The 25,794-nt window shown below is 45.2% G+C and overlaps 1 protein-coding gene and 2 pseudogenes across 31 annotated transcripts in view; 2 read left to right on the forward strand and 1 right to left on the reverse strand.

Moving 5' to 3' along the window:
- The window catches only part of WDR27 (WD repeat domain 27), a 215,322-nt gene that overhangs the window by 67,677 nt on the left and 121,851 nt on the right, over nucleotides 1–25,794 (reverse strand). For 26 of the 31 annotated variants that reach the window (XR_007413166.1, XR_007413165.1, XR_007413157.1 and 23 more), the window contains one exon: nucleotides 13,969–14,067. The exons of 3 other annotated variants lie outside the window; for them this stretch is intronic. Coding sequence is in view for 25 of the 28 variants with exons in the window: in XM_049114643.1 (XP_048970600.1) it covers nucleotides 13,969–14,067 (99 nt within the window). In the remaining 3 variants the exon portion in view is untranslated. 2 more of the 31 variants (XM_049114647.1, XM_049114637.1) reach the window with 2 other exon arrangements.
- Nucleotides 14,769–15,375, forward strand: LOC118353299 (60S ribosomal protein L21-like; annotated as a pseudogene).
- On the forward strand, nucleotides 24,194–25,593 carry LOC112645628 (polyglutamylase complex subunit TTLL1-like; annotated as a pseudogene).

The following is a 25,794-nucleotide window of genomic DNA, read 5'->3' on the forward strand; positions in this document are numbered from 1 at the left end:
TTGCTCAGGAGAAGAGAGGACACATCTCCACAGAGACACCTGCCCCAGAAGAAGCTTTATTCATGAACACCACAAGTGGAAACACCAGACCTTTCTCGGCTGACCCAACAGAAAAGCTCTCTACCACACAAAGGAGGCACTGCCAGGACACAGAACGACAAAGGTCCCACTGCCACGGCACTCTAGAAAAGACCGGTCTCTGATAGACATTGGGACACTCTTTGCTCAGGGGCATGGAAGGTCCCAGTGAAGGAGAAGTCCTGCATCTGGAGGTGGCATGGGTCCCAGGGACATGTGTACCAGGCCACAGAGAGTGTGACTGTGTCTACAAGAGGGGCAGAGTCAGCCGTCCGATGTGACTCGGAACACGCACTCAGCACAACTACAGATGAACTGTCAGCATTGGCTGCCTCCACCCTCAATCCTTCCTATTTAATTCTTATTCAAAACAAATGTTACTTTTGATTAGAAATATCCAGGAATATAAAAATATCTTGCTTTCCCCTTTACAAACTTAAAAGACTCTGGTCAGGATGAGGGTCTCAAGTAGATCTGAGATGGTTTCATTGCTGCTCTGTGCACCCTAAAGTATCTTGGAAGTAAATGCACACGACCTGGTATAGAATGCACAGGCATCTCTGTCACCGCCACGGGGGCCCTTGCATCCCTGCGCTGGCACTTCTTTCACCACCATAGGGGCCCTAAGGTCTGTGAGACCCTTCCAGCTCCAAGGTACTCTTCTGATCTGTAAAAGTAAGAGTGCAGCGAGGAGATCATGTCATCTTACCCCCTCTTGGTCTGAGATGTCCTGGGTTCACACAAGCATGTGCAACCTGCATTTCATCAGAAGGCTCTGAATACATTCTTCCTCTTGACTTCCCATCTCTGACACATGAGGGATGGTATCTGGACAAGATCCACTTTCCTCACTAAAGTATTCCTGGGTGTAAGACATGTTAATTATGATGTTTGAGCATATCTGAATCAGGAACGGGTGCTGTCTGTCCCTGGCCTGGACAAGGACAGCCAGGTGCAATGCCACACACAGGGACAGCCTGGGCTCAGTCCTGGTGGAGGCCTTGTTGCTGAATGACAGACATGGGTCTTCTGGGAGATAATGGGTGGGCATCAGTGGTTGCAACCTGAGATACGAACACCTGCGAGACTAGCGGTCTCAATCAGGAGGGGAGCTCCGCTGCATACGGCCAGGACCCCAGCTCCCAGGTAACCTAGCGCAGCATCTCTTCAAGTGTGACCTGAGCCCAACAGCACCATAATGATCTTGTGAAAGTTCACATGTCCAGTCTCTTCCATGCATCTATGGAGCAGAACATCTCAGGTAGGGGCCAAAATATCTTGGTATTTCCAGAAGCACTCTACTAGCCTCTATGCAAGCACACTTTGCCCACCAGTGTTCCCCAACACAAGTAGAAGTAGATGCGATATTTGTCCAGAGCATGTGAGCCATGTATCTACAGCAAAACAGGTAGTTCATCCTGACCACTGTTGGCCAGAGGGAAGCATGCATCCCTGAGTCCTGGAGTAAGTGCCACCACTGACCATGCATGCTGGCCATCTCCTATTTGGTGCACAGGACACAAGGCGCGCTCCACAGAACTGGATGCTCAGCCTCCTTCCCCTTCTGCCCAACAAATTCCATCAGCAGCCCGAACTTGAAACCAATGCCTTATTTGATGCTTCATCTTCTTAACTTATCACCTGGACAGGTTATGTCTGCATTACAGTGGAAGATCGAGTTCTGGTACAATATTCTGACTTTTATAGAAAATTACTTGAATGTTAAAATAAGTAATGTGACAAAAGCAGACTCCCTATTCCTCTAGGTCTGTATTACACTTAAATTTATGGCTTCACTCTTGACCTTGCCAGGATCTGCAGAACATTTTCCAAAAGGAAGGTACTTAGATTCTTAGGGGCTTAAGAATGAAATTAGCTTCCATGAGGTGGCCTGATGAAGTGGGCTGGAAAGATCTGGGAGTGACATGAGCCTCAGAACTAGAGCATCATATATAAAAACTAATTAGAAAACACTTGATGACAAACAATCCAATCATGAAATGGGCAAAAGACATGAACAGAAATCTCACAGAGGAAGACATAGACATGGCCAACATGCATATGAGAAAATGCTCTGCATCACTTGCCATCAGGGAAATACAAATCAAAACTACAATGAGATACCACCTCACACCAGTGAGAATGGGGAAAATTAACAAGGCAGGAAACAACAAATGTTGGAGAGGATGCGGAGAAAAGGGAACCCTCTTACACTGTTGGTGGGAATGTGAACTGGTGCAGCCACTCTGGAAAACTGTGTGGAGGTTCCTCAAACAGTTAAAAATATACCTGCCCTACGACCCAGCAATTGCACTGTTGGGGATTTACCCCAAAGATACAAATGCAATGAAACGCCGGGACACCTGCACCCCGATGTTTCTAGCAGCAATGGCCACTATAGCCAAACTGTGGAAGGAGCCTCGGTGTCCAACGAAAGATGAATGGATAAAGAAGATGTGGTTTATGTATACAATGGAATATTACTCAGCTATTAGAAATGACAAATACCCACCATTTGCTTCAACGTGGATGGAACTGGAGGGTATTATGCTGAGTGAAGTAAGTCAGTCGGAGAAGGACAAACATTATATGTTCTCATTCATTTGGGGAATATAAATAATAGTGAAAGGGAAAATAAGGGAAGGGAGAAGAAATGGGTGGGAAATATCAGAAAGGGAGACAGAACGTAAAGACTGCTAACTCTGGTAAACGAACTAGGGGTGGTAGAAGGGGAGGAGGGCGGGGGGTGGGAGTGAATGGGTGACGGGCACTGGGTGTTATTCTGTATGTTAGTAAATTGAACACCAATAAAAAAATAAAAAAAATAAAAAAAATAAAAAATAAGAAAACACTTGATGGTTTAAAAAAAATGTTACTGTCACCTCAATAAAAACAAAAAACATATGCCTCCCATGGAATAGAAAAAAGCAACTGTCTTGAAATCTTGACATAGGATTCAGTTCTGGTGCATACATCCCTGCGGCCTCTAGAAGGAGTAGAACGTGGCCTCCGCTCCCAATACTACCATCTCACGCCTCTTCTGGGCCCCTCCCCGGGCCTCCCCTGGGGCACCCCAACCACTGTCTGCACTCACACAGAGCCCTGGGTGTGCAGTGCCAAGCTGGCCATGCAGCTGACATCAGCTCCACGGGGTGCAACTGTACTGCACCCCCTGGAACCTCTTCCTGCCTCAGTTCCTCTATCCGCCCTATGAAGATAATTCAGTCCCCACTTCCTAAGGATGTGATTAAAGCATAAGGAAATGTTTACATTGAACTCAAATCTTTTTTTTTTTTGGCTCCAGATAAAAAATTAGGTATGGGTGTGTTAGCCAAGACAGGAAATTCTAAATGAAATCGTCTGCAATCCACGTGCACAGAGGCTGGCACGTCACTCGGCAATGGAGCCTGTGTAGCATCACAGGCAAAATGAAAACTGGTGTTGGTGCCTTGTGGGTTTGAATCCAGAAAGAGGGTCCTGATGTGGGCAGTCACCACGGCCCTGGCCAGGTCACCCCTGCAGCCCTCAGCCGCCCGGCCAAGCATGCACAGGCACACTGAGGCGGCATCAAATCTGCACGTGTCATGTATGCACATTTTGTGTGACACAGAATGGAGACTATGTACACACAGATATAGAAACCATCACACACACTTGGGGCCCTGCACCCTCTCAATCCTCTCTATAGACAAGAAAGTGCCTGGAAAACCACTGAGGTCATAAAGTTCAACAACCTAATTTTAGAGATAAGAATATCAAGGCTACAAAGTGTAATGCGGATGACACGGCAAATACATAAGATCCGTCGTTGTGAAGTCTCTGTAGGAGGTAACTACCTGCCGCCACGGATGAACCCAGTAGCCTGCGGGGAAGTTCCCCGCGTGACAAGGAGGTAAGTGTGAGGCTGCTACTGGAGGCCCCAGCCACAGACAGGCGGCGACAGTGCTCCAGGCCCCCATGCACCCCACACGCCCTGAGGCTCCCTCAAGTTAAGAGAATAAGGAATTGCACAGGAAAAAGACGTAGAAGAACAAAACGTATGTACTTGAGCTGAAAGGAGGCAAGAAAAGGAAGCAAGGATCACATGGGCAAATACAAACAGAACAGCAGGATGAGCGGTTTAAACATGGTCATAGTCATCTCATCAAACAGAACCGGTCCGTACTGACTAAAAGGCGGAGACAGTGAAACTGGTTAAAAGAGCAAAACAAAACTAAATACTTATGAGAAATGCACTTCAAATCAAAGACCCAGGCAGGTTAAAAAGAAAAGAACAGAAAATATTATTGTGACACTAATGCAAAGAGAGCTGATTGGCTCTTTCCATCAAAGGGCCCACTGGCCCAGAGAACAGGCCGATCCTGACCTCACAAGCAAGCTTCTAACACCTAATGCAAAACCTCTTGGCATTAAGGGAGAAAGGAAACCCCAGTTCTGGATGGAGACAAGACCACACCTACCGGCTGATAAAGACACGATTGGCAAGGCCACAGAGGGCGTGACTCTTGGCAGGCCCACCAGGCCACACAGACGAACCTGGCCCATCCGCCCCCAGCAGATACAGCTGTGAAACCCAGTGCAGTGGCTTCAGGCCCCACCACACAAGGTCTCCAACCACATGCCGTTAAAGGAGAAACAGATAAGGAAAGATGTCAGCAAATTCCCTGCATATTTGCAGACAAAACAACACACATTCAGATGACCCATGGACAGGTCGGGGAATCAAAGGGCAGACCAGAAAGTGTCTTGAACTGAATGAGCAACTAAAACAGGGTGGCGTGGGGGCGGGGGGTGTAAACAGCAGGATCTGGAGGGAGTGCACAGCACACCCCCCGCCCCTGTGCTAGGACGGCCAGTGGCCTGCCCTCCAGGTGGCCTGCCCTCCGGGGTAGTGGCAGGATGCCAGCCGGGGCACAGGCTTGGGCAGGCCTGGAGATGAGGATGCCAGCAAGGAGGTGTCTGCGCCACCCGCCAGGGCAAAGGAGGGCAGGGAGGACACAGAGGCGGCTTGGGATGGACTGGACCATAGTGGTGGCAGCAAACACGGTACGGGTGGAGGTCAGCCCTGGGGAGGGGTGGGGAGGCTCCTGTGCCTGGACTGGGGAAGTGCTTGCTGCAGGACTGTGTGTGGAAGCACAGTTAAGGGGAGGGAAGGCTCCTGGGGGAAACCTGCCCTCCCATTGGGACCCACCGCGGCCACCACCGAGGCCACAACTCTGACTCGGTCCATCTGACTCATCACCGACTCGGAGCCAGAGGAAACCAGACACAGAGGCCAGGAAGTGGCAGGTGCACACGGGCACCTGGGGCGGCCCCTGCTGATGCCCACACGTCTCCAGCTGACCAAAGGAGATTTCCACTGAAAACAGCAAGCACAATTTTTGTTTTGTTTTTTTTAATTTTTTTTAATTTTTTATTAGAGTTCAATTTGCCAACATATGGCATAACACCCAGTGCTCATCCCGCCAAGTGCCCCCCTCAGTGCCCATCACCCAGTCACCCCAACCCCCCACCCACCTCCCCTTCCACTACCCTTTGTTCATTTCTCAGAATTAGGAGTCTCTCATGGTTTGTCACCCTCACTGATATTTTCACTAAGTTTTTCTCATTTCCCTTTATTCCCTTTTACTAATTTTTATATTCCCCAAACGAATGAGACCATATAATGTTTGTCCTTTTCTGATTGACGTATTTCACTCAGCATATTACCTTCCAGTTCCATCCACATCGAAGCAAATGGTGGTTACTCATGGTTTCTAATGGCTGAGTAATATCCCATTTTATTTATTTATTTATTTATTTTTTATTTTATGTATGACAGTCACAGAGAGAGAGAGAGAGAGAGAGGCAGAGACACAGGCAGAGGGAAAAGCAGGCTCCATGCACCGGGAGCCCGATGTGGGATTCAATCCTGGGTCTCCAGGATCACACCCTGGGCCAAAGGCAGGTGCCAAACCGCTGCGCCACCCAGGGATCCCAATATCCCATTTTATATATGGACCACCACTTCTTTATCCATTCATCTTTCGGTGGACACCGAGGTTCCTTCCACAGTTTGACTATTGTGGACATTGCTGCTAGAAACATCGGGGTGCAGGTGTCCCAGCGTTTCACTGCATCTGTATCTTTGGGGCAAGCACGATTTTTGAAGAAACCTCATATTAAAGAGTAAAAGGAGTGAACACAGATCTGTTTCTTCAGACCAGAGCAAAGGGACAGAGAAAGTGTTCGGACAGGCAGGGAAACAAAAATCTTTTTCCCTTCAAAGTGATTTTTAAGGACTGAGTAAAATCAAAATACATTACTTTCTTATTTTAAAATGTAAAGTTCAGGTAAGCCTGGGTGGCTCAGTGGTTGAGCATCTGCCTTTGGCTCAGGGTGTGATCCCAGGATCCTGGGATCGAGTCCTGCGTCAGGCTCCCTGCATGGAGCCTGCTTCTCCCTCTGCCTGTGTCTCTGCCTCTCTCTGTGTGTCTCTCATGAATAAATAAATAAAATCTTTAAAAAAAATCAGACATATGACTCCATGGGTGGTCTGACTTCCATATTTAAAAAATAAGAGTAAAAGCCATTGTCTGAGATGCATTTACTAAGCAACCATCCCAGAGAGGTGCTCGACGTAGAGAACATAAAGCCAAATTCATGTGCCCCCCTCCCCGAGCTGATGGCCCATAGGATGTTCCACGCAGACACACTCTGCCCTTCGGCAGGCAGCCCCGCGCCAGCAGGCGCAGGTGCTCCCCTCCCCATGAGTACAGCGCTCACACTGCTGTGTGTGTTTCCACCTGGACTTTAAGGCCAGTTCTGAAGGGCAAAGTCTATTCTTTTTTTTCTTTTTTTTTTTTTTTTGGTAAAATTTTATACCAAGATGAAACTTCCATCTCAATCAGTCATCAGGAAACTGAATTTTAATATTAAGTCCTACATGATATCCTAAATTAGAAACACCGAAGCAAATCGATACACTATCCTAAATAAGACAGAACCCTGAGGACCCTGGTCTGTTATCTGTTATTTTAAGGGGATTAGTCATTTAACTTCCATCTACTAAAAACACCTCACAGACGTTAAAAATCTAGAATATTTATGTGTCGATTTATTTCCTTCCTGACTTTGAACAGTGATGAAAATGATTTCCCTTCACAGTGTGTGTTTGTGAATCAGATGGATGCTAGAACATTCTGGGGACTCACGTGGAGAAGCAGCCCCACCTCCTGCAACAGCTATCCCTAAAGAGTTGAGTGGTAAGAAATGAATTTTGCAAACCAAGTACCATTTTCTCGTTTGCTGATATGATGAGTTCAATTTTTACTTTTATTATCAATCTTTCCTTGATAGCGGTTTTGCCTGTGACTGCGTGTACCCTGAGAGGGACTCTTCGATCAGTGATTTAACACATGAAAGAAGCATTTTGTGATGTAAATAATAACACCACTTATTGAAGCTCTGCTTTTTATTTCTAAAACTCTCGGGGTCAGGCAGCCCAGGTGGCTTAGCGGTTTAGCGTCTGCCTTTGGCCCAGGGCGTGATCCTAGAGTCCCGGGATGGAGTCCCACATTGGGCTCCTTGCATGGAGCCTGCTTCTCCCTCTCCCTCTGTCTCTGCTTCTCTCCCTCTCTGTGTCTCTCGTGAATAAATAAATAAAATCTTTAAAAAAAAATAAAACTCTCGGGGTCATTCTGAGAGAATGGCAGGGAAGGGCTTTGTGGCTGGAAAGCACCAGCTCTGGGCAGAACAAACTGCCCTGGAGTGCAGAAGCCTCTCCTCTGGCTTGGGGGCCCCTGTGGGTACCAGCACTCAGTGGTGAGCTCCCACCTTCCTGGAGGAGGTGTCCAGAGACGCGACACCTGCAAAGTTGGTCCTCGTGGACCCTCAGCAAGATCCTCCTTGCATTCCTGGCCTTCAAAACATGCTACGTGACAAGAAAAATATTTTGATGATGACCACTCCTGACCTGCCACTCAGAGAGGAGAGAGTGTCCCACGCTGTCACTTACTCAGTATGTTTACGTCGAACAGCAGAGGAACCTGGGCTTGGGGTCAGGATTTTACTATGAATCAGAGCAGTGTCAGACCGCACACACCTCCCCTCCCGAGAACAAGCAGCTCTGCCGGATGGCTGTGCTTCTCCAGGCATAGCGGAGAGAGGAAGTAGTCCCCCACGTTGATGGTGGTCATGACCTCAAACCCATACCCTTCAACCCTTAAACCCAACCCTTCATGACCTTCAAACTAACCCTTCTGCCTCACTGGATAAACAAGTTTATTCATAAAAAGCAAAGATGTCTATAATTTTGTAGACTACATTTAAGAGTCCCAAACACAGAATAACGTCACCACAGAAGTTGGGAAGATGCGTCCTATCTAATGAACGGTCTCCATCTCCACTGACCCATCCAACGACATTCGCATCCTGAGCCGCGTGGGGGTAACCTGCCCCCAGAAGCTAACCCGCCCACTGCTGTATGTGCCAGGTATGACTGTTTTCGATCTTTGCTAACAGCTGTGGTGGGAGAAGAGTCGACTCCCTTCTCTCAGCTCCTCCTGCAACCTCCCCATTGGTGGCCGCGCACAGGCAGCCTGTCTTGGCAGCAGGCAGATGGTGATTTATCAGGAACGTGTCCTCCCCAGCCTCCTGCAACAGCAGAGTCCCCTGAAGGGTCCTGGGGGGGAGAACTGAGCATCATGGCTTCTCATCTCCATGGCAAAACTGACAGGAAAAAATGAGCATTTCTAAACTGTTCCAAAGACACAGGCCTTCTGTTTACTGAGCTCACCTAAAATTCAAATTTCTCTCAAGTGAACTCAAAAACAGAGCTCTTTCAGTCAACTCACAAAAGCAAATGTACCTTGAAAGCAAATTGGAAAAGATTATCCTTTGCGCAGTCAGGTGATGATGCTGGGGCCAGGTCTGAGCAAGAAGTGAGGTTTATGATCAGCAGGGGTGGGCCAGGCTCACCGATAGCCGGCCACATTCACATGCACCTCCCTCAGCTCCAACCCCAATTGCATGTCTGAGAGGAACCTGCACATCTCTGCCTCGAGCCTCTTCCAGACAAAGGCGGGGGAGAGCGGGGTCAGGAAAGCAGTCCAGACTCTGGGCGATGTTCACTACATGCCTCCTGTAAGGTAGCCTACTGTGATGCAGTGCACACACCGGGTGATGTCTCCGGGCCGGACCTTCCCACACAGGGAACAGAGCCCCCAGTAGCACCGGCCGGCCACTCATCCTCACTGCAACTATTAGATCAACCACCACTAAGCAAGTTCCTCACACATAAGCAAGTTGATAAACATCACCGTTTGAGGTGGACCATCTGGCCCTCACCCTAACACGTTGCTCATTTATCTTTCCTCTTTGTAAAGTCTTATCCAAGAAGCAAAATTAATTTGGAGAAATACTTTCTAAAAAGAGATCATCGGGCTTGCAGTCTGGAGAATTCAGAAGGCATGGGAACTGAACATGGTACTACCACCACCCGTGTCTGCGCTTGCGGGAACACCTGCACAGATATGCATCTGACACAACGTGCACATTCCAGGAACCACACAGGGGATGTCCTCATGCTCTCTCTAAATATGTTAACTTCTGATGGAGCTCCCCAACGTGCAATGGAACCATGTAAGGGACGGGGCCTAACACTCCCTTCCCCCAGCCATAAAAGATGAGCAGGATAGGCCAATGATGTTAGACTTAGAAACGAGTCTGGGTCCACACGAGCCATCCTCTGAACCCCACCAGCAAGCTGGGGGGAGGGGGGAGGCTTCCCACCCGCTCAGTCACAAGGCTTAGAAGTGGGACCACACCACGCAGCTTTTAGCGTGCTCCAAGGACAATCCCTGACCAACTCTGGCTCCAAGGATAAAGCAGCTAGCTTGAAAAAGAGCGGTCAAAGCAGTGGATCTCTTTGTTCCAAGAGATATCAACACCCAAGTCATGAGGGACCGTGACGAAAGAAGGCAACATCTAAAATCCATGAAATCAACTGGCATTTGGCCATGGGAAGGCAAATGCATGTCAGAAGCCGCTGCGATTCCTCATAACACATTCCCGTAACGTGAAAAGGTGAACACAGACCTTAAATAAGGTCAGGATGGTTAACAACGGAGACCCAAGTGCTTACTACCGCATAGTGCAGAAGGGGAGAGACAAGTGGAATTATGATCTTACATGTCCTTATGAATGAATGCATCTGTGCAATAATTGAGAGTGGCTGGATTGTGTTTTCAGTATCTACACTTAGTTGTTTTATTTAGAGGTTAAAGCTTACAAAAAGCTGAACTGAGAGAAAATACACTGTTCCTTCATTTCATGACCAATGTATGTAACACTTCTCTATGTGGAACACGGTACCCTAACACGCACATACCAGGGGGTAGTGGCATGATGTCACCATCAAATGGGGCAAAGAGCCCATGGGGCCACGCTTCCCACATGACGGGGGCTCCTGCTGCATGCTCAGCACCCACCTCGTTGGTTGGCACACAGTGAGCAGCAGCTCCATGCAGTGTGGGCCGGGCACCCTGCAGGGAGCACAAGGCATTGCAGTGCTCTGGCATCAGGCATGACACACACAATAGTTTCTTGCTGGAGAAAGTGCTGGAGATTTGTGGTTCATTTTGACGTTTTTAAATTATAATTCAATTTATTAAAGATTCAAATTTTAAAATCTAGTTTCCTTAAGTTTCTCATCCAATTTAATATCTTATTTACTATGTTTAGAAATCTAGTAAATTTTAAGGGCACCTGGGTGGCTCAGTCGGTTAAGTGTTTGCCTTCAGCTCAGGGGTCCTGGGGTCAAGCCCCATGTCAGGCTCCCTGCTCAGTGGGGAGTCTGCTTTTCCCTCTCCCTCTGTCCATCCCCCTGCCTGTGTGCTTTCTCAGATAAATAAACAAAATCTTTTTTTAAAAATCTAGTAAATTTTAACAATAACATGCAAAGTGGCTTTGATTTATGTTAAATCTACTCATGATGAACAGATTAAAAACGTTTAGGAAATGAATTGTTTACAATTTAAGTTATTCTAAAACTGTCAATATTCGTTTCAAATGTTATATTTTCATGAATACTTTAGATGAAAAGAAAGTTAAAAAGCAAAATGCTCCCAATTCTCAAAAATCTAATAAAGTAAACACAAATATGTTGAATCTCAAGTTCTTTTAAAAATTTAAATGCTGTTCACAAACAGGAACATTGTCTCATTTTTCTCAACTAAAAAGTCACAAACCTAAGTCAATTCAGATTTCAAGTTGGAATCAGATATTTTAATATATCAAAATCCTTAAAATATTACAAACACCTAAAATATTAATTATTCTCAGATTATTCCTAAATTCATAGAAAACCAATAATACAGTGGGCTTGATACACTTCATCTGTATATTAATTCCAACCACTGGAGAAGCCAGTGGGGTTACCATTCTAGGGGAACCAGCAAACTTGTATTCAATTTTATAACCAAGAAAAATAACTGTTTCTCAGATATAGACTTAGGTTATTTTTCCTTGGAAGAGCTAAACACAATTCTCAAAGGAAGGTGGCCTATTTAAAACATGTAGATTTAAATTTCATCCTCGTATGCTTTAGTAAATAAAATTTTCTAAAAGGTTTGACAGACGATGACTTGGGAAGAATACTGAATATTCTAAAGCTTCTAGAAAGTAACAATATTGTCTGTGTACTTCTATTTATATAATGACATGTACCAATTAATTCTAATACCAATTGATTATGACCTTACTATAATCAAAGTTTTAATAAATAAAGTGTATGGTACCTGGCTCAATTCCTAACACTACCAAACTAACAGCCTAGCAGAAAAAGAGATATATTTGTCCAAGTATCCTCTATGTCCTTCCACAGTCAAGATCTGGCATTCATTGAAAAATAAAACACATCAGAAAGAAAGATAGGTTAGCCAGCTGTCAAGAGACACAGCAATCAATAGAATGAGACGCAGGTATGACCCAGATATTGGAACTGTCAGCCAGGGAACTTAAAAATTACAATACTATTTTAAAGATTCTACTGTAATTTCATTAGAGAGATAAATTTTTGAAAAGAAAAAACTTACTAGGCCTAGAATAGTTAGAAGAAATACAAGTTCTATACTTGAAAGAGAAAACAAGAAAATAAAAAAGCAAAACTGAATCTATAAAAAAAAACTGTAACTACAAAGGACAAAATGTCAATTTTATATTAAAAGCTAGATTGGTCAGTAAGCAAAATATTTGATCCAAAAGATAAAGATAAAAAAAAAGATAAAGATATGAAGAATATAAAATAAGCATTTTTAAAATGAAAAACTCAAATAATTAATAGCACATAAAACTACACACAATCTTTACAATATCCAAAGAAAGGCAAATTAAAATAATGAGGTACTATTTCTTGATAATGAACTTAACAAAGATAATGAAAGCATTAATAATGTAAGGAAATACAAAACAGGGAACATTTTGAAAAATATTTCTCTGTGCATATCAGAGCCCCTGCAAAGGTTTTGCTCTTTTACTCAGTAGCAGTATTTTAATGATTTATCTTGAGAAAATAAATCCAGAAACAGAAAAACACTGGATATACATCTGATTATACATCTGATTATTACTTATAATACCAAGATACTAAAAACAGCCTAGATGTCCACTGTAACGTATCACAATCTTAAAGGAAAATAAGAAGTTTTCAGATGTCCATTTCTTAACTTTTTCCTTCTCTTTTTCCACGCCAGGGGCTCTGCACCTCAGGAGGAGAACAGTCACTGCACCATCCTGCACATTTTCATGTTTGGTCTTCCTTTATACCCTTGCTGAGTTATTTTGAGTGATAGCCTGAACTCCTCAGAGTAGCTTCTCATTCTATTCTGCTAAAAGGCATTTTTACACCAATACTGAATCTTCAGAACCACTGGCACCAACCTCTACCTGCAGGTCACTGTACCCTGCAGCCTGCTGCCCACCTTGCTGACCACTCTCCTTGTTGCATCATCAGCTCTCCTGCCCTCCCAGCTTCGCCTCCACCTCATCAGTGCTGGTCTGTCAAGAGGATTCACACAGGAATCCAACAGTTCCAGAAAGGACACCAGAGATGCAGAATAGGTAATGATAACACGTATTATCAATCAGAAAAGTGGGCACCTGCGGTCCTCGCAGCATGGTCTTGCATTTTGGTAAGTGATCATAATCACACATGCAGAGAACATGTGAACCTGAACGCCCGCTGGCAGTGGACTGCAGGGCCACAGCAGAGTTGATGTGCGTGAGGACCTCCGTGGCACAGACGGGGGTCTGAGAGTCTGAGGTCCCCCTGACTGCAGCAGTGCACTGCAGGGAACAGGTGTGGTCCCACTTTGTGCAGGCAGGCACACGTGCCAGGCTGACCCACACAACCACGCGGTAATACTGTTCTCTGAATCCACATGCCCAAGATATTCACATTGCCACGTTTGAACAGCTGGTATTTTACTGCAAGACAGTGCACTCCCCCGTATGAGAGATTGTAGCTGGTGGTTTTCTCCCAATTACGCAAATGCCTCTAAATTGTGTGGTCTTCCTCCTCCACCCAAAACGTTGGTGAGGATTTTCTATACCCTTTTCACCCCTGCTTTGGGACTCCCCCGATGACAGTGTTTGTGCTAGTGCTCATGTGCCACATGCCCATGCATTTCTGTAGTTGAGAGCAAGCGCCCAAATGACAAACACTGGCTGCACAAGAGAACACACCGAAGTCCTCCTCTCCCAAGCCTGCCTTCCTGCACGCGATGAAAATGGGTGCATCACCTCAAATGTGACAGGATTTCACCCAGACAAAGGCCAACAGATATGGGAAATGCGAGGAAAGCCTCATAGGGAGTGGAGCCGCCCCCCCTCCCCGCCCCGAGGAGACTGTACCTGGGGGGCTGCCGGGCTGAAGGCCACACTGGTGACGGTGTCCTTGTGTCCAGCCAGTCTGTGAGAAAACGTGCTGGAGCCCAGGTCATACATGTAGGCCTGTAAGACAAGCACATGGGCTCCATGCTCACAGGGCCAGCGGTGAGCGGGAGTCGCACACAGCCAAAGCACACAGCCTGCATCTGGGAGGCAGCAGGTGACCTGACACCATCAGGGAACCCACTCAAGGACACATGCATTTCTCCTCCTCGCCTTTTCAGGTCTTTATCGTCTTCATGTCCACAGCCCCTCGTGCCTCCACAGTCCAATCTTACCTGCAAGCCCCAAACAGTGAAAAAGTGCTGTTTTATGGTCCTTTCCCATAAACTTGAGGCAAAACCTTGTACTCTGCTTCCTACTAATCAGTCTGGAATTTGAGCAATTCAAACATTTTTAATTTTTTCTATAGCTGTCAATAAAATTAAAAGTAAGAACTTACATTCCTCACTAATGGCATTACTATCTAAAAGGATACGTATGTGTGTATATATACACATAGATGTCACCAGAAACTTTATTTTGGGGACAGAAATCCGGTATCGGAGACCATCTTGATGTGATAGAAGAGGTGAGAAATTCATTCTAGTTTTTAAGTAACAAATGTGCAGACAAGAATTTTGTGGACTCTACTAGTAATAAAGAGAAATGGCACATCACAGCAGAGGCAGGACACCTAGGCAATTCCTTTTTCCACACACACACACACACACACACACAAAAGCCTTTTGGCTGGAATCACCATCTTTCAGTAATTCACCAAAATGACCAACACAAAGGGAAAGAGGAGAGGTACCCACTATATGTTCTCTAGGCCTCTTAGAAAACATGGAGTTGTTCCTTTGGCCACATACATGTGAATCCATAAGAAAGGTGATATTGGGGACATCAAGGGAATGGGCACTGTTCAAAAAGGAATGCCCCACAAACGTTACCATGGCAAAACCGGAAGAGTCTACAATGTTACTCAGCATGCTGTTGGCATTGTTGTAAACAAACAAGTCAAGGGCAAGATTCTTGCCAAGAGAATTAATGTCTGCATTGAGCATATTAAACACTAAAAGAGCCGAGATAGCTTCCTGAGGCGTGTGAAGGAAAATGATCAGAAATAGAAGGAAGCCAAAGAGAAAGGTACTTGGGTCCAACTGAAGCACCAGCCTGCCCCACCCAGAGAAGCACACTTTGTGAGAACCACTGGAAAGGAGCCTGAACTGCTGGAACCCATTCCTTATGAATTCTTGGCATGATAAATGTAAAGAAAATAAAAGACCTCAGGATTGTATAAAAAAGAAAAAAAGAAAAAAAAACCTATTTTAATGCACAAATGAGCCCTTCAAATTTAGAACTTCCAGATGATCCTGTCATTGGCTATACAGGGGTTTCTGAAACAAAGTCTATTTGTTTCAGAAAGACACACAGAGATATTCTATGTGTCTTGGAGTGGAAAAATCCAAAGTGTGGATGTTTTCCTGCTGGCCCAGGAGCAGCTCCTGGCCTGTGCACTCCTAGCAGCTCCGAAGCGGCCACTATGCTCGCCCAGGGACGGTCGCGCTGTGTGGTTCACAGGCCCCAAAGGGACATTTCACAGCTGCCACATACATCAGGTGGTCCCCTCGTATTCGCTGGGGAAAGCAGGTCATGCAGGGACTAGGTGACCGGTACTGACGCGGAGTGTCAACACTCATGTTCTAACTGAGTTTTTCGGACTCTGAACTCGTGGGTTGTCCATGAGGCCGCCTCTGAGCTTGCCTGTCCACAATGGACTCAGGGCCTCTTCACACTCACTCCCGGCCTGCAGGTGCCTCAACGCTAGCCTCGCCACCCCACGGTCTCCCTGCAGACACACTCAGGTGGAGAACCCTCCTGAACAGCACTGGAGGGCTCCTGGGGACGCAGGCCTCTCCTCACGTCTGCTGCTGAGGTTAGTGGCTGAGGGGACCCACCTGGGCCACAGCTCATCTGCGCCTGTCATGTCTCATCATCAAACAGGAAGGTCAATAACAGCACACACTCACCGCACACTGACACGTGCAGCAACCCCCTCCTGTCATCCTGTCCACCTCCCCAGAACTGCCACCGTCCCCATTCCACGGATGAGGACTCCGGGGGCCACACAGCTGCTCATGTCACAGTATGAGCTCCGCGCCAGTGCCTCCTGGCTGCCTCCCTGGAGCTTTGCCCACTCGGCACGTTTCCATCACTGATCAGCTTTGCACAACCATCTGTGCATACATGTGGGTGCAGAAGAGTTGATGCCACACTGGTCAATGGTCCAGCCGCACAGAAGCCTGCTTGGCAGTTTCCAGGGGGGTTAAACCTCCACCAGCCCTCAGGCTCCATGGCCTCACTCCTCCACGTTAGCCCAAGAGAAATGCAAGTTCTACGCAAAGACCTGCACAAAACTTTTCACAGCCAGCTATTCAAAAAAGTTAAGCTGACAGCTACTTTATGCCCAAATATAAACTGTGTGCCAATAAAAGATGTAATTCTCAGAGGCGTACATTGATCTCACACACCCTGAATCTCTCTAGATCCCAAACCACAGAGAGAAACAAGGAGCAAACATCTCACCACTGGGGCATCTCCCCAGGGAAGCCACCAGAACCCCCTGAGAATGGCTGCATGGAGAAATGACACACAGGTCTGCACACTCCCGGTGAAGTGACCACCAGTGCATGACGAGAGCCAGCAGCTGCGCCGTACTGGGGATGCAGGAAACGGGCCAGCATTCACGGTGACAGGTGACAAGGGCCGTGAGCTACCACAGAAGATGAGGGACGAGTGGGAAGCGTGAGGGAAGAAGCAAACGTGGAGAGAAGCACGAGAGCAAAGGATTTCAAGAAATAAGAAACAGCACGAAAGAGGCCGGGAGGTGAGGAAATCAGGCCAACAGTACTAATGTTTCAGGAACCAGCTTCAGTACAATGTGGGACATAAACCCAATTACTGAAGAGTCAAGTACAAGCTGATGGCTCTGGTCAACGTGGTGAGACTCCAGGGAATGTGCCCACAGAGCTGGAGGGACGGCCACCGGGCTCGGCAGAGACGGAGCGCCCCCCAACCCCGTCCTCCCCAGGGAGGCCAGAGGAGCACCAAGCTGACAAGTACAGGCTCTGAAATTAGAGCACAGGGAAGGTCAACGTGCCTTTCTTTTCAGACCAGTATCTGGAAAAGTCCTTCCTGAGACTCGTGTTTTTGCTGGATTTCGAGTGGGAATCAACGGCTGCCTTGCATCTGCACAGATCTCACAACCCACACAAAATGATGCCATGATTTTGCGAAGGAAGTCTAGACAAGGGTCATTGAAGAAATAGCCTTTCATGTTCTCTAATGAAAGTGCTTTTAAATGACACATCTCTTTTCTCCAGGGAGGTTCCTGAATTCCAGTGAATCTTTCTGGTCACGGCAAAGATTAAACGTGAAAACAGCAGTCTTGCAGGTGCAAATAACAGAAGTCTCTTATTAGATACGCACTTGCCACAAGCTGCACTTGCAAACAGCGGCAACAATTCCACCACAACGGACAAGACGCACCTTGTTTGATGCTGAAAACTCAGGAATCAACCTGCAAACGATTCGATCTGTTACCATCTGTGTGCAGAACACTGTGTTTACTAGCAGAGCCAATAGTAGTAATTTGAAGCCGCTCCTCCCCATCAAAGGGAAATAAACCGGAGCTAAAATGTGCTAAGAAACAAATGACACTTGAAATAAATCCTAAGGAAGTAAGGCTCACCCGGAAGCTAAGGTAATAAGCACAAAGGGGCCGTGCTGTGCAGGCCCAAGATAAGGATGCGGCAAACCAGGAGGGCACTGGGAAAGCGCTTCACCATTGAAAACGTTTCTGACGCCGTCAGGGACCAAAGGTACTGCTGCCAACAGGACTAGACAGCTTCATTCTGAGTATTTTGTGATTCTGTTGAATCGTATCCTCGAAGATGAAGCTCCTTCCATTTTTCCATCTTACATTACTCTTGAAACATGTCCTTCATTTCCCTCTGCCTGGATTTTCTCCACAGAAGAAATGGGAAAAGGAATTGCAAACAGAAGTTCACACCGTAGTCCTGAAGCTTCCTAACAGCGGTGATACTGTCCACGGGGTGGTCAACGGTCACACTATGGTCACTCACTTACTTTTTAAAATGTTTCCAGAAAAGATGTTTCCCAGAACTGTGCATGTTGCTGCAGACCACTGCATTTTTAGCTCGCATGCATTAAAAAAAGTAAAGTTTTCTCAGGAGACCCAAATGTTCACTATTTAACACAGGCATTATTAAGAAGTCACATTAGGGCAGAAACGTTGCCTACTTTCAGCAGAAGCCAGGATTCAGTCAGGAAGCTGCTGGTTTTGGCCCAGAAGCTACTTGACCTCCACCAAGTGAACAAGGGATGTTCATGACGGGGCTCTGGGTTCTCACTCACACACGACCGCCTTCTCTCGGCGACCTCCACCCTGGTCTGGCAGACACAGGGATGCCCTCTGCCCTGCTCCCTGCCACTTCCTCTTGCAGGGCCGTGCGAGGGGTCACTGGCACGGCACGGGCCGCTGGTCACCCACTGGGCAGTCACACGCCTGGGCTGGCAGCAGCTCTAACAGTCCTGCATGGACCTTCATCAGCTCCATTTCTAGTAACAGCCTGGTCTCCTTCAGCAACCCTGGACCTATGACCAGTTACATAACCAGTCATCTCTAAGGATCCATTACTTCATTCTTTGAAAATGTGATCACGTAGTGAAACGTCGGGGCAGAGGGATCTGGCAAAAATGCTGCTTCTATCAACCTGTATGTTGGAGATACCCCGATGGAGTACCCCAGTCCCACTAAAGGTCTCTATACCGTGAGATTCTAGCAAGCATCACTGAATGCAGCTACAGAGTCCACTTTATCCACAGGGCAGACATCAGGGCGCACTGCTGAGGAGTCTGAGGCTGGGACACAGAGCCAGCCTCTCCTGAACCTGAGGGCCCTCCTTCCTGCACAGGGGTCTCACACGATGGAAAAACCTAGGTCCTCTATGTCTGCTTCTATTCCCAAAGTCAGTGCTTGGCTTTATTATGAAGACTTTCAAATATACACAAAATACGGAGAATTGTATAACCAGCCCATGTGTGCATAACCCAAACACAACACTGTTGAGATTTTGTTATACTTGCTTCAACTATCATATCTTTGTTCTTTACCTTTTTCTTCTCAGTTTTTGTGATTAAAGAAATGTGAAGTATTTTTAGTAAATTGCTTTAAGATGATGTCCTGCGTACTTTGCAAGAATCTCTAAAAATGCAGACATTGAACACATTTTACAGCTAGCTAGAATAAAATAAGCCCTGGAGAGGTCCCACCATGCACAACACACTCCCAGTGTCCTCAAGTGTCCTTGCACAAGGAACCAAACAAGATCTGTGCGCTGCTGGTACGTCTCTCCAGCACTGCTGCTTGGAGAAATCCCTTCTTCCACTTAGGACTTGTCTGTTCATCTCTGTGTGACATCTTGCATCTGGCTCCGTCATCCTGTGTAGGTGCCATAAGCCAGAAATGATCTATAAAGACTCGATTCAGTTCAGACTCTAGTGGTTTTTAGCAAGAATACTTTATGGTGAATACTAACGTGGTGTGCTTCTCAAAATGGCGTTAGTAATGTCCATAATGTTTAAACTGTTGTGCGCTCAATGACACTATGTTGGTCAGGAGGTTTGGGTTGTGACAGCATGACATCCCTTGGAGAGCTCCATCAATATTTTCTCTAACTCTAGTGAGAACATTTAACATGATGTCTATCTGTTAACAAATGTGTAAGTGCACAATATGGTACTGTTGGCTACGGGCACAGTGTTCTACAGCAGAGCTCTAGACCAATTTGTCCTGCACAACTGAAATTCTGTGCCTTTGACCAACGTCTCTCTCCCCACTGCCCATCCCCACTGGCAGCTTCCATTCCACTTCTCTGCATCTATGAGTACAACTGTTTCGGAATCTTCACGTAAGTGGAATTACGCAGTATTTGACCTTCTGTGATTGGCTTATTTCACTTAGTATAATATCCTCCGGGTTCATCTAGGTCATTGCAAAGGCAGGATTTCCTTCTTTTTTAAGGCTGAATAACACTCCATTGTATGCATACACCACATTTTCTTTATTCATCCATCAATAAACATTTGGATTGTTTACACATCTTAGCTATTATGAATAATGTTATAGCAACATAGGAGGGCAAATCTCTCTTCAAAACTTTGATATCAACTCTTTTGAATAAATGCCCAGGAGTGGGATTACTGGATGCTATGGTAGTTCTACTTTTAATTTTGTAAGGAACCTCCACACGATTTTCCATGGTGGCTGCACCAATTTGCATTCTCACCAACAGTGCAAAAGTGTTCCAATTTTTCCACATGCTCGCTGCTGACATTTATCTCCTGGTTTTTGGATTATGGCCATCCTAGCAGGTGTGAGGTGATATCTCACTGGTTTTGCACTTCCCTGATGATGAGTGATGTACCTGTTGGCCACTACTATGTCTTCTTTGGAGAAACATCTATTCAAGCTGCCTTGGGGCCATCAATCTTTATCTGATAGTTTCATCTACTGATGACATTTGCCAAAGTCAATTACTTTTAAGATTGCAAGAGGGTAATTTTCTAATTCTGCCATTCATCTCACTTGTCTAGAATTATTTCCTAAAAAATAACTTTTCTTCTTCAAAGAGGGTATCAGGCTAACTTGAAGCACAGTCCAAACAGGAAAAGCAAGACAAATGCTGGGTTATTTTCCTTAGAGAGACATGGTTCTGAGTAAGAACCATCAAATGGGGATGAATAAGGCTTCGTTTAGGTTTGGTCTCTTTATTGGAGTGTTATTTTAAAACTGTGAGATTTTAGATACATAATGTTTTAAAACTAATTGCAGTCATTAATCTCTCAAAGCTCAACTACACCTTCTCTGGCCAATAGCCTTTAATGTTGCTTCCTGCAGCCGTATTATATGACTGATCACTCCTCAATTTCTTCATCTTTCGCATGAGATGCCCCTGGCTCATCCTTAAACTTTTGCTACAGGCCTGAAAGCAGCTATTCATCCAGAGAACTCTGGTTTTCCATCAGTGGGCTAGGTAGAGGCTCCCACAAGGTCATGAAGGGCAATGGCTGGAATGTCGATGCTTCTGAACATTTTCACTGGCTGATGCTAGGAAATACCTGTTTTCATAAGTGTACATCAATTCTACACTGTTTTTTTTTTTAAGATTTATTTTTAGAGAGAGAGAGAAAGCACAAGCAGGAGGAGGGGCAAAGGGAGAGGGAGAAGCGGACTCCCCGCTGAGCACAGATCCTGGCACCTGCACGGGGCTGGATCCCAGGATCCGGAGACCGTGACCTGAGCCAAAAACCAAGAGTCAGCCACTTAATGGACCGAGTCACCCAGGTGCACCCCACACTTTTTTAAATAGATGCTTTCTAAGAGTGTTTCAATAACTGGTAAAGCAAGATCTCCCCAACATAATTGTTTTTTCTAGGGTGTCTTAACAATTATTATTTGTTTATTCTTTGAAATAATTTTATAATATGATTGTCTACGTACAGGAAAACCTTTGAAGTTTTAGTTGCAGAAGCGTTAAGGTTTCAAATTACCTATAGAGAATGGAAGTATTTAATTATTTTTCTCCTTTGTATCTTCTTATACCCTTATTGTGCTCTCTGGAGTATCTACTTTCTACTCTATTCATTCAAGTGTGGTCTTTATCTCTGAAATTTTTTTTTCTAATGCTTTCCTAATGTTTATCAGTTTTCATTTCACATAGTCCTGTGTCTAGTAGTATTATTTCTGAACTTTTCTGTTTCTGCTGTTCTGTTAAAGATTATGTGTTTTCTTAATTTCCTTCCCTTATTTTCAAATACATGGTCAGTTTCATCTGCATAGTATACATATTTTTCTGTGTGGTCTCTTGTCTCTGAGAATTTTTTTTGCTTCACTCTCATTTTGTTGTATTATAAAAGAACTGTCATATCCGGACTTTATATGACACCACGGAATAGAAAATAGGACATATAGGAGAAACCCGTGTGCCCTACCGCCGCTTCCAAAATGCCCCTCGGGAGACACTGGCACAGACTGTGCTTGCAGAAGTACCCACACAGCTGGTCTCCTACTTCAAGGCCCAAGGTTGGGCCCCATTCAAACCACTTCCACCCCCAGCAAAGAGCCCTGCACAGGCCCCTCAGGTCTAGGTTCTGTTAGAGGATAGGCTATGGCTAGTCCTCAGCCTTGTGTCCCCAAGGTTCCCGTAAGCATGAGCCCCATAAGCACACATTCCCCAGTGCTGCACTTTACGTTTTATACTTTTATATTTGCTCCTGCTGCTGTTGCTCTTGATTCCCTCCTGCTTGCCCTGGAGTCCTTCATTTAATAAAGATCAATGAAGACAAAAAAAAAAAAAAAAAACAGACAAAGCTCAATAGGCAAGCTGGAGCACATCATGGAGATTCTTGTTTACCACATACAGATAACTGATCAGTATCCTACATAATATTGGAGAACCAGCAGAATATTTTAAGCAGAAAAGCATTATAATCAGCAATAATTTGTTTTCTAACCATTACAATAAGCTTGTTGAAGTTTTACATTATAATTGAGGATGTTTCTTTTTCTTCTTAGGGTTATATCACTTTTGCTTTTTATATTTTGAGACTACGTTACCAGGTAAATATAGATTTAGAATTATGATATTTTCTATATAGATTGGCATTGTTATCATTATTAAATGCCCCTTATTACCTCTAGTAATGGTTTAAGCCTTAATGTCTACCTTAGACTTAAGTGTTCTCACATCAGCTTGCTTTCTCATCTTTCTACTTCCAATGTCTCTGTGACTTTATACTCTTAATTTCAAATTTCATATTTTCAGCTGAATTCACAAATACATTGAATAAAAGAAGAAGGGATCAAAAATTTCAAGAAAATTCAATCTACACAGTTGACTTGCATTTGGCTCCTTAAAAATAGGTCCATACTTAAGTTATCTCATGGATTTCTTAGGTAACATCCAAGTAATGCTCAAGCCTTTGAAGCAAATATGAATTTGATATCCTACCTGAAAGCCACTAAGCCATGATACATAATGAGATGTTTCAAAAGAGAATTTAACTTAATGGGTGGATCTGAATTAGTAAGACATTTTAGGGTGCATGACAGGATAGAGAAACTATCCATTCATTCATTTAGAGAGCGCACACATGATGGGGGAAAGGGCAGTGGGACGGGGAGAAAGAATCTTAAGTAGGCTCCATGCTGGGCCTATCTAAATGGGGTATTTGGATTATGTGAAAATGGGTAGAAATAGATAGTTTAGGTTTTTTTCAAAAAATACAATGTATTCTGAAATGTACTATGCAGCTAAGTGCTCATAAGCAACTTAAATAATTAAAATAAGTAAAATTTATTTGACCATATGACATATTTGCCACCATTTTAGATTTTTTTTTCTGCAATATTGAACAAAAACCTTGCTGGCACTACCACCAACAAGAAAATAATGTGATTTTTGGTTTTCCCTCTAAATTGTTTTTCTGTATGGGGTACCTGGTTGGTTCAGTCAGTTAAGCATCTGACTCTTGATTTTGTTTTTGGTTTTTTTAGATTTTATTTATTTATTCATGAGAGACACAGAGAGAGTCAGAGACAGAGGCAGAGGGAGAAGCAGGCTCCATGCAGGGAGCCCAATGCAGGACTCAATCCTGGGACTCTGGGATCATGCCCTGGGCTGAAGGCAGACGCTCAACCGCTGAACCACCCAGGCATCCTGACTCTTGATTTTGGTTCAGGTCATGATCTCAGGGTCGTGGGATGGAGCTCCAAGTCAGGCTGCACCACTAGGTGTGGGATCTGCTTGGGAGTCTCTCTCTGCCTCTCTCCCTGCTCTTCCCCCAGTGCTCACACACACTCTCTCTCTATATATATATATATTTAAAAAGAAAAGAAAAGAAAGAAAGAAAGAAAAATTAAAATTAAAAAAATCAATTTTTTAATTTAAATTCAATTTATGCAACTGATGGATTATTGAACTCTACATCTGAAATTGATGATGTCCTATATGTTGGCTAATTAAATTTAAGACAATCAATTTAAAAAATTAAAATAAAATAAATACATTGGCAAGACCCATGGGACTGGAGGCCAGCTGGGGCGCAGCCCACAGCCACCATGCTCTGCACTCCTCTGTACTGTGCCTGCCCACAGGAGGAAGTGACAGGAAAACAGTATGACATCAGGTAAGGATGTGATGCAGGATTCACTGAAGCTGAAGAGAAAGTGGTCATTCCTGTTGGCACCATAAATACCTATGAATTGTGGCAGGAAAAGTGAAATGGGTCACTGACATTGAGAATTCAGTGCTCATAAATAACTTTGAAAAAAAGTGGATGGATGCAAGTGACAGAAAATTAGTGTTGGAATTTTTACCAGATGAGTGTGCAAACCAACGAAAAATGTTTTTAGCATTGAAACTGGCTGTTGGCTCTCAGATAATCACATAACATTTTCTGAACCACTAGGATCTGACCCAGAAGGTTCTGATGGTGAAGAATATTAAAAGCTATAGGAAGGACCTGGAGAAAGAAGGGGGTCCTCTAGCAGAAAAAGATGAAAATGGAAAATACCTCCATTTGGACTTTGTGACTTTGTTCTGGTCACCTTCATGCTGCCTGCTGACCACAGCCGGCTTGTGGAGTTATGGAAAAGTCCCTCTAGAATCATGAAACCTTGCAGCAAAGCCCAGGGGACAGACATCTTCTGATGGACAAGTTCTCACAGATCAAAAAGTGATCTCAGGACAGCAAAACAGCCCCGTTTGTGACACAGTCCACTAAAAAAGCCCATGTGATCTCTCTGTACATTAACAACCCATTACCAACTGGCAGGAGGAAGTTCCATCTGCGCTTGTATGTTCTGGTGTCTCCACACCACCACATGTGAACTTGGATTTCGACATTTTTGCTCTGTGAAACACACTTCCTGTGAGTTGGACACCATATCTGTCCATTCCTCTCACCAAGGTTGCCCTTCAGAAGCACAGGAAGGACCACCCAACCACATCCACGGGGCCAGGGGATTCCACCTGGAGAGCACTGGCGGCCAGCTGCTGGAAGGCCCACTGGGCCATGGTGTGGTCGCTGAAGGCCATGGTGTGATGATGAGCAATGACCAACAGTGCTTCCAGGGTTATGGCTCCGACTGTCTCCGATGACAAGCGGAAGCCCTGGCCCACTGAGGCGAGTTTCCATCTCTCACCTCCAGCACCGCCAACGACCAGAACCTCAAGTATAACCTGATCAGTGACACCCTCAATACTGTGGTTCCCAATGAGAGACTCTACGCCACAAAAGGCACCAGTTGCCCCCAGAGCAAGTCCTTGGCCATTACAAAATCCTGTAAGATGAAGAGCTGATGGGGCTGACTGGGGGCTGAGAGGTCGCCAGGGTCAGGTGCTGTGGCCCAAAGGGAGCCAACAAGTCGTGGGACGTCATCACTACCTGGCAGTGACCACCAGGAAGCATGGAGGATTGCAGCCTGGACCTGCCAAGTACTCCTTGCACCAGGGCTGACTCTGAAATTCCCTTTTTCTAGAGTTTTGTTTTTCTTTTCCATTCCTAAGTCCTGTGAATAAAGGCATTTCTTTGGAAGGTTAGAAAAAATAATAATCAAATAAGTACATTGTTCCCTAAGACATCAGAAAGGAATACTCCCAGTTAAATACTTTGATCTGGTATTTTATTTATTAGTGTTTTATCTGGTGATTCACAGAA

This window comes from Canis lupus, chromosome 1, assembly GCF_003254725.2.
Source record: "Canis lupus dingo isolate Sandy chromosome 1, ASM325472v2, whole genome shotgun sequence".
Taxonomy (NCBI): domain Eukaryota; kingdom Metazoa; phylum Chordata; class Mammalia; order Carnivora; family Canidae; genus Canis; species Canis lupus.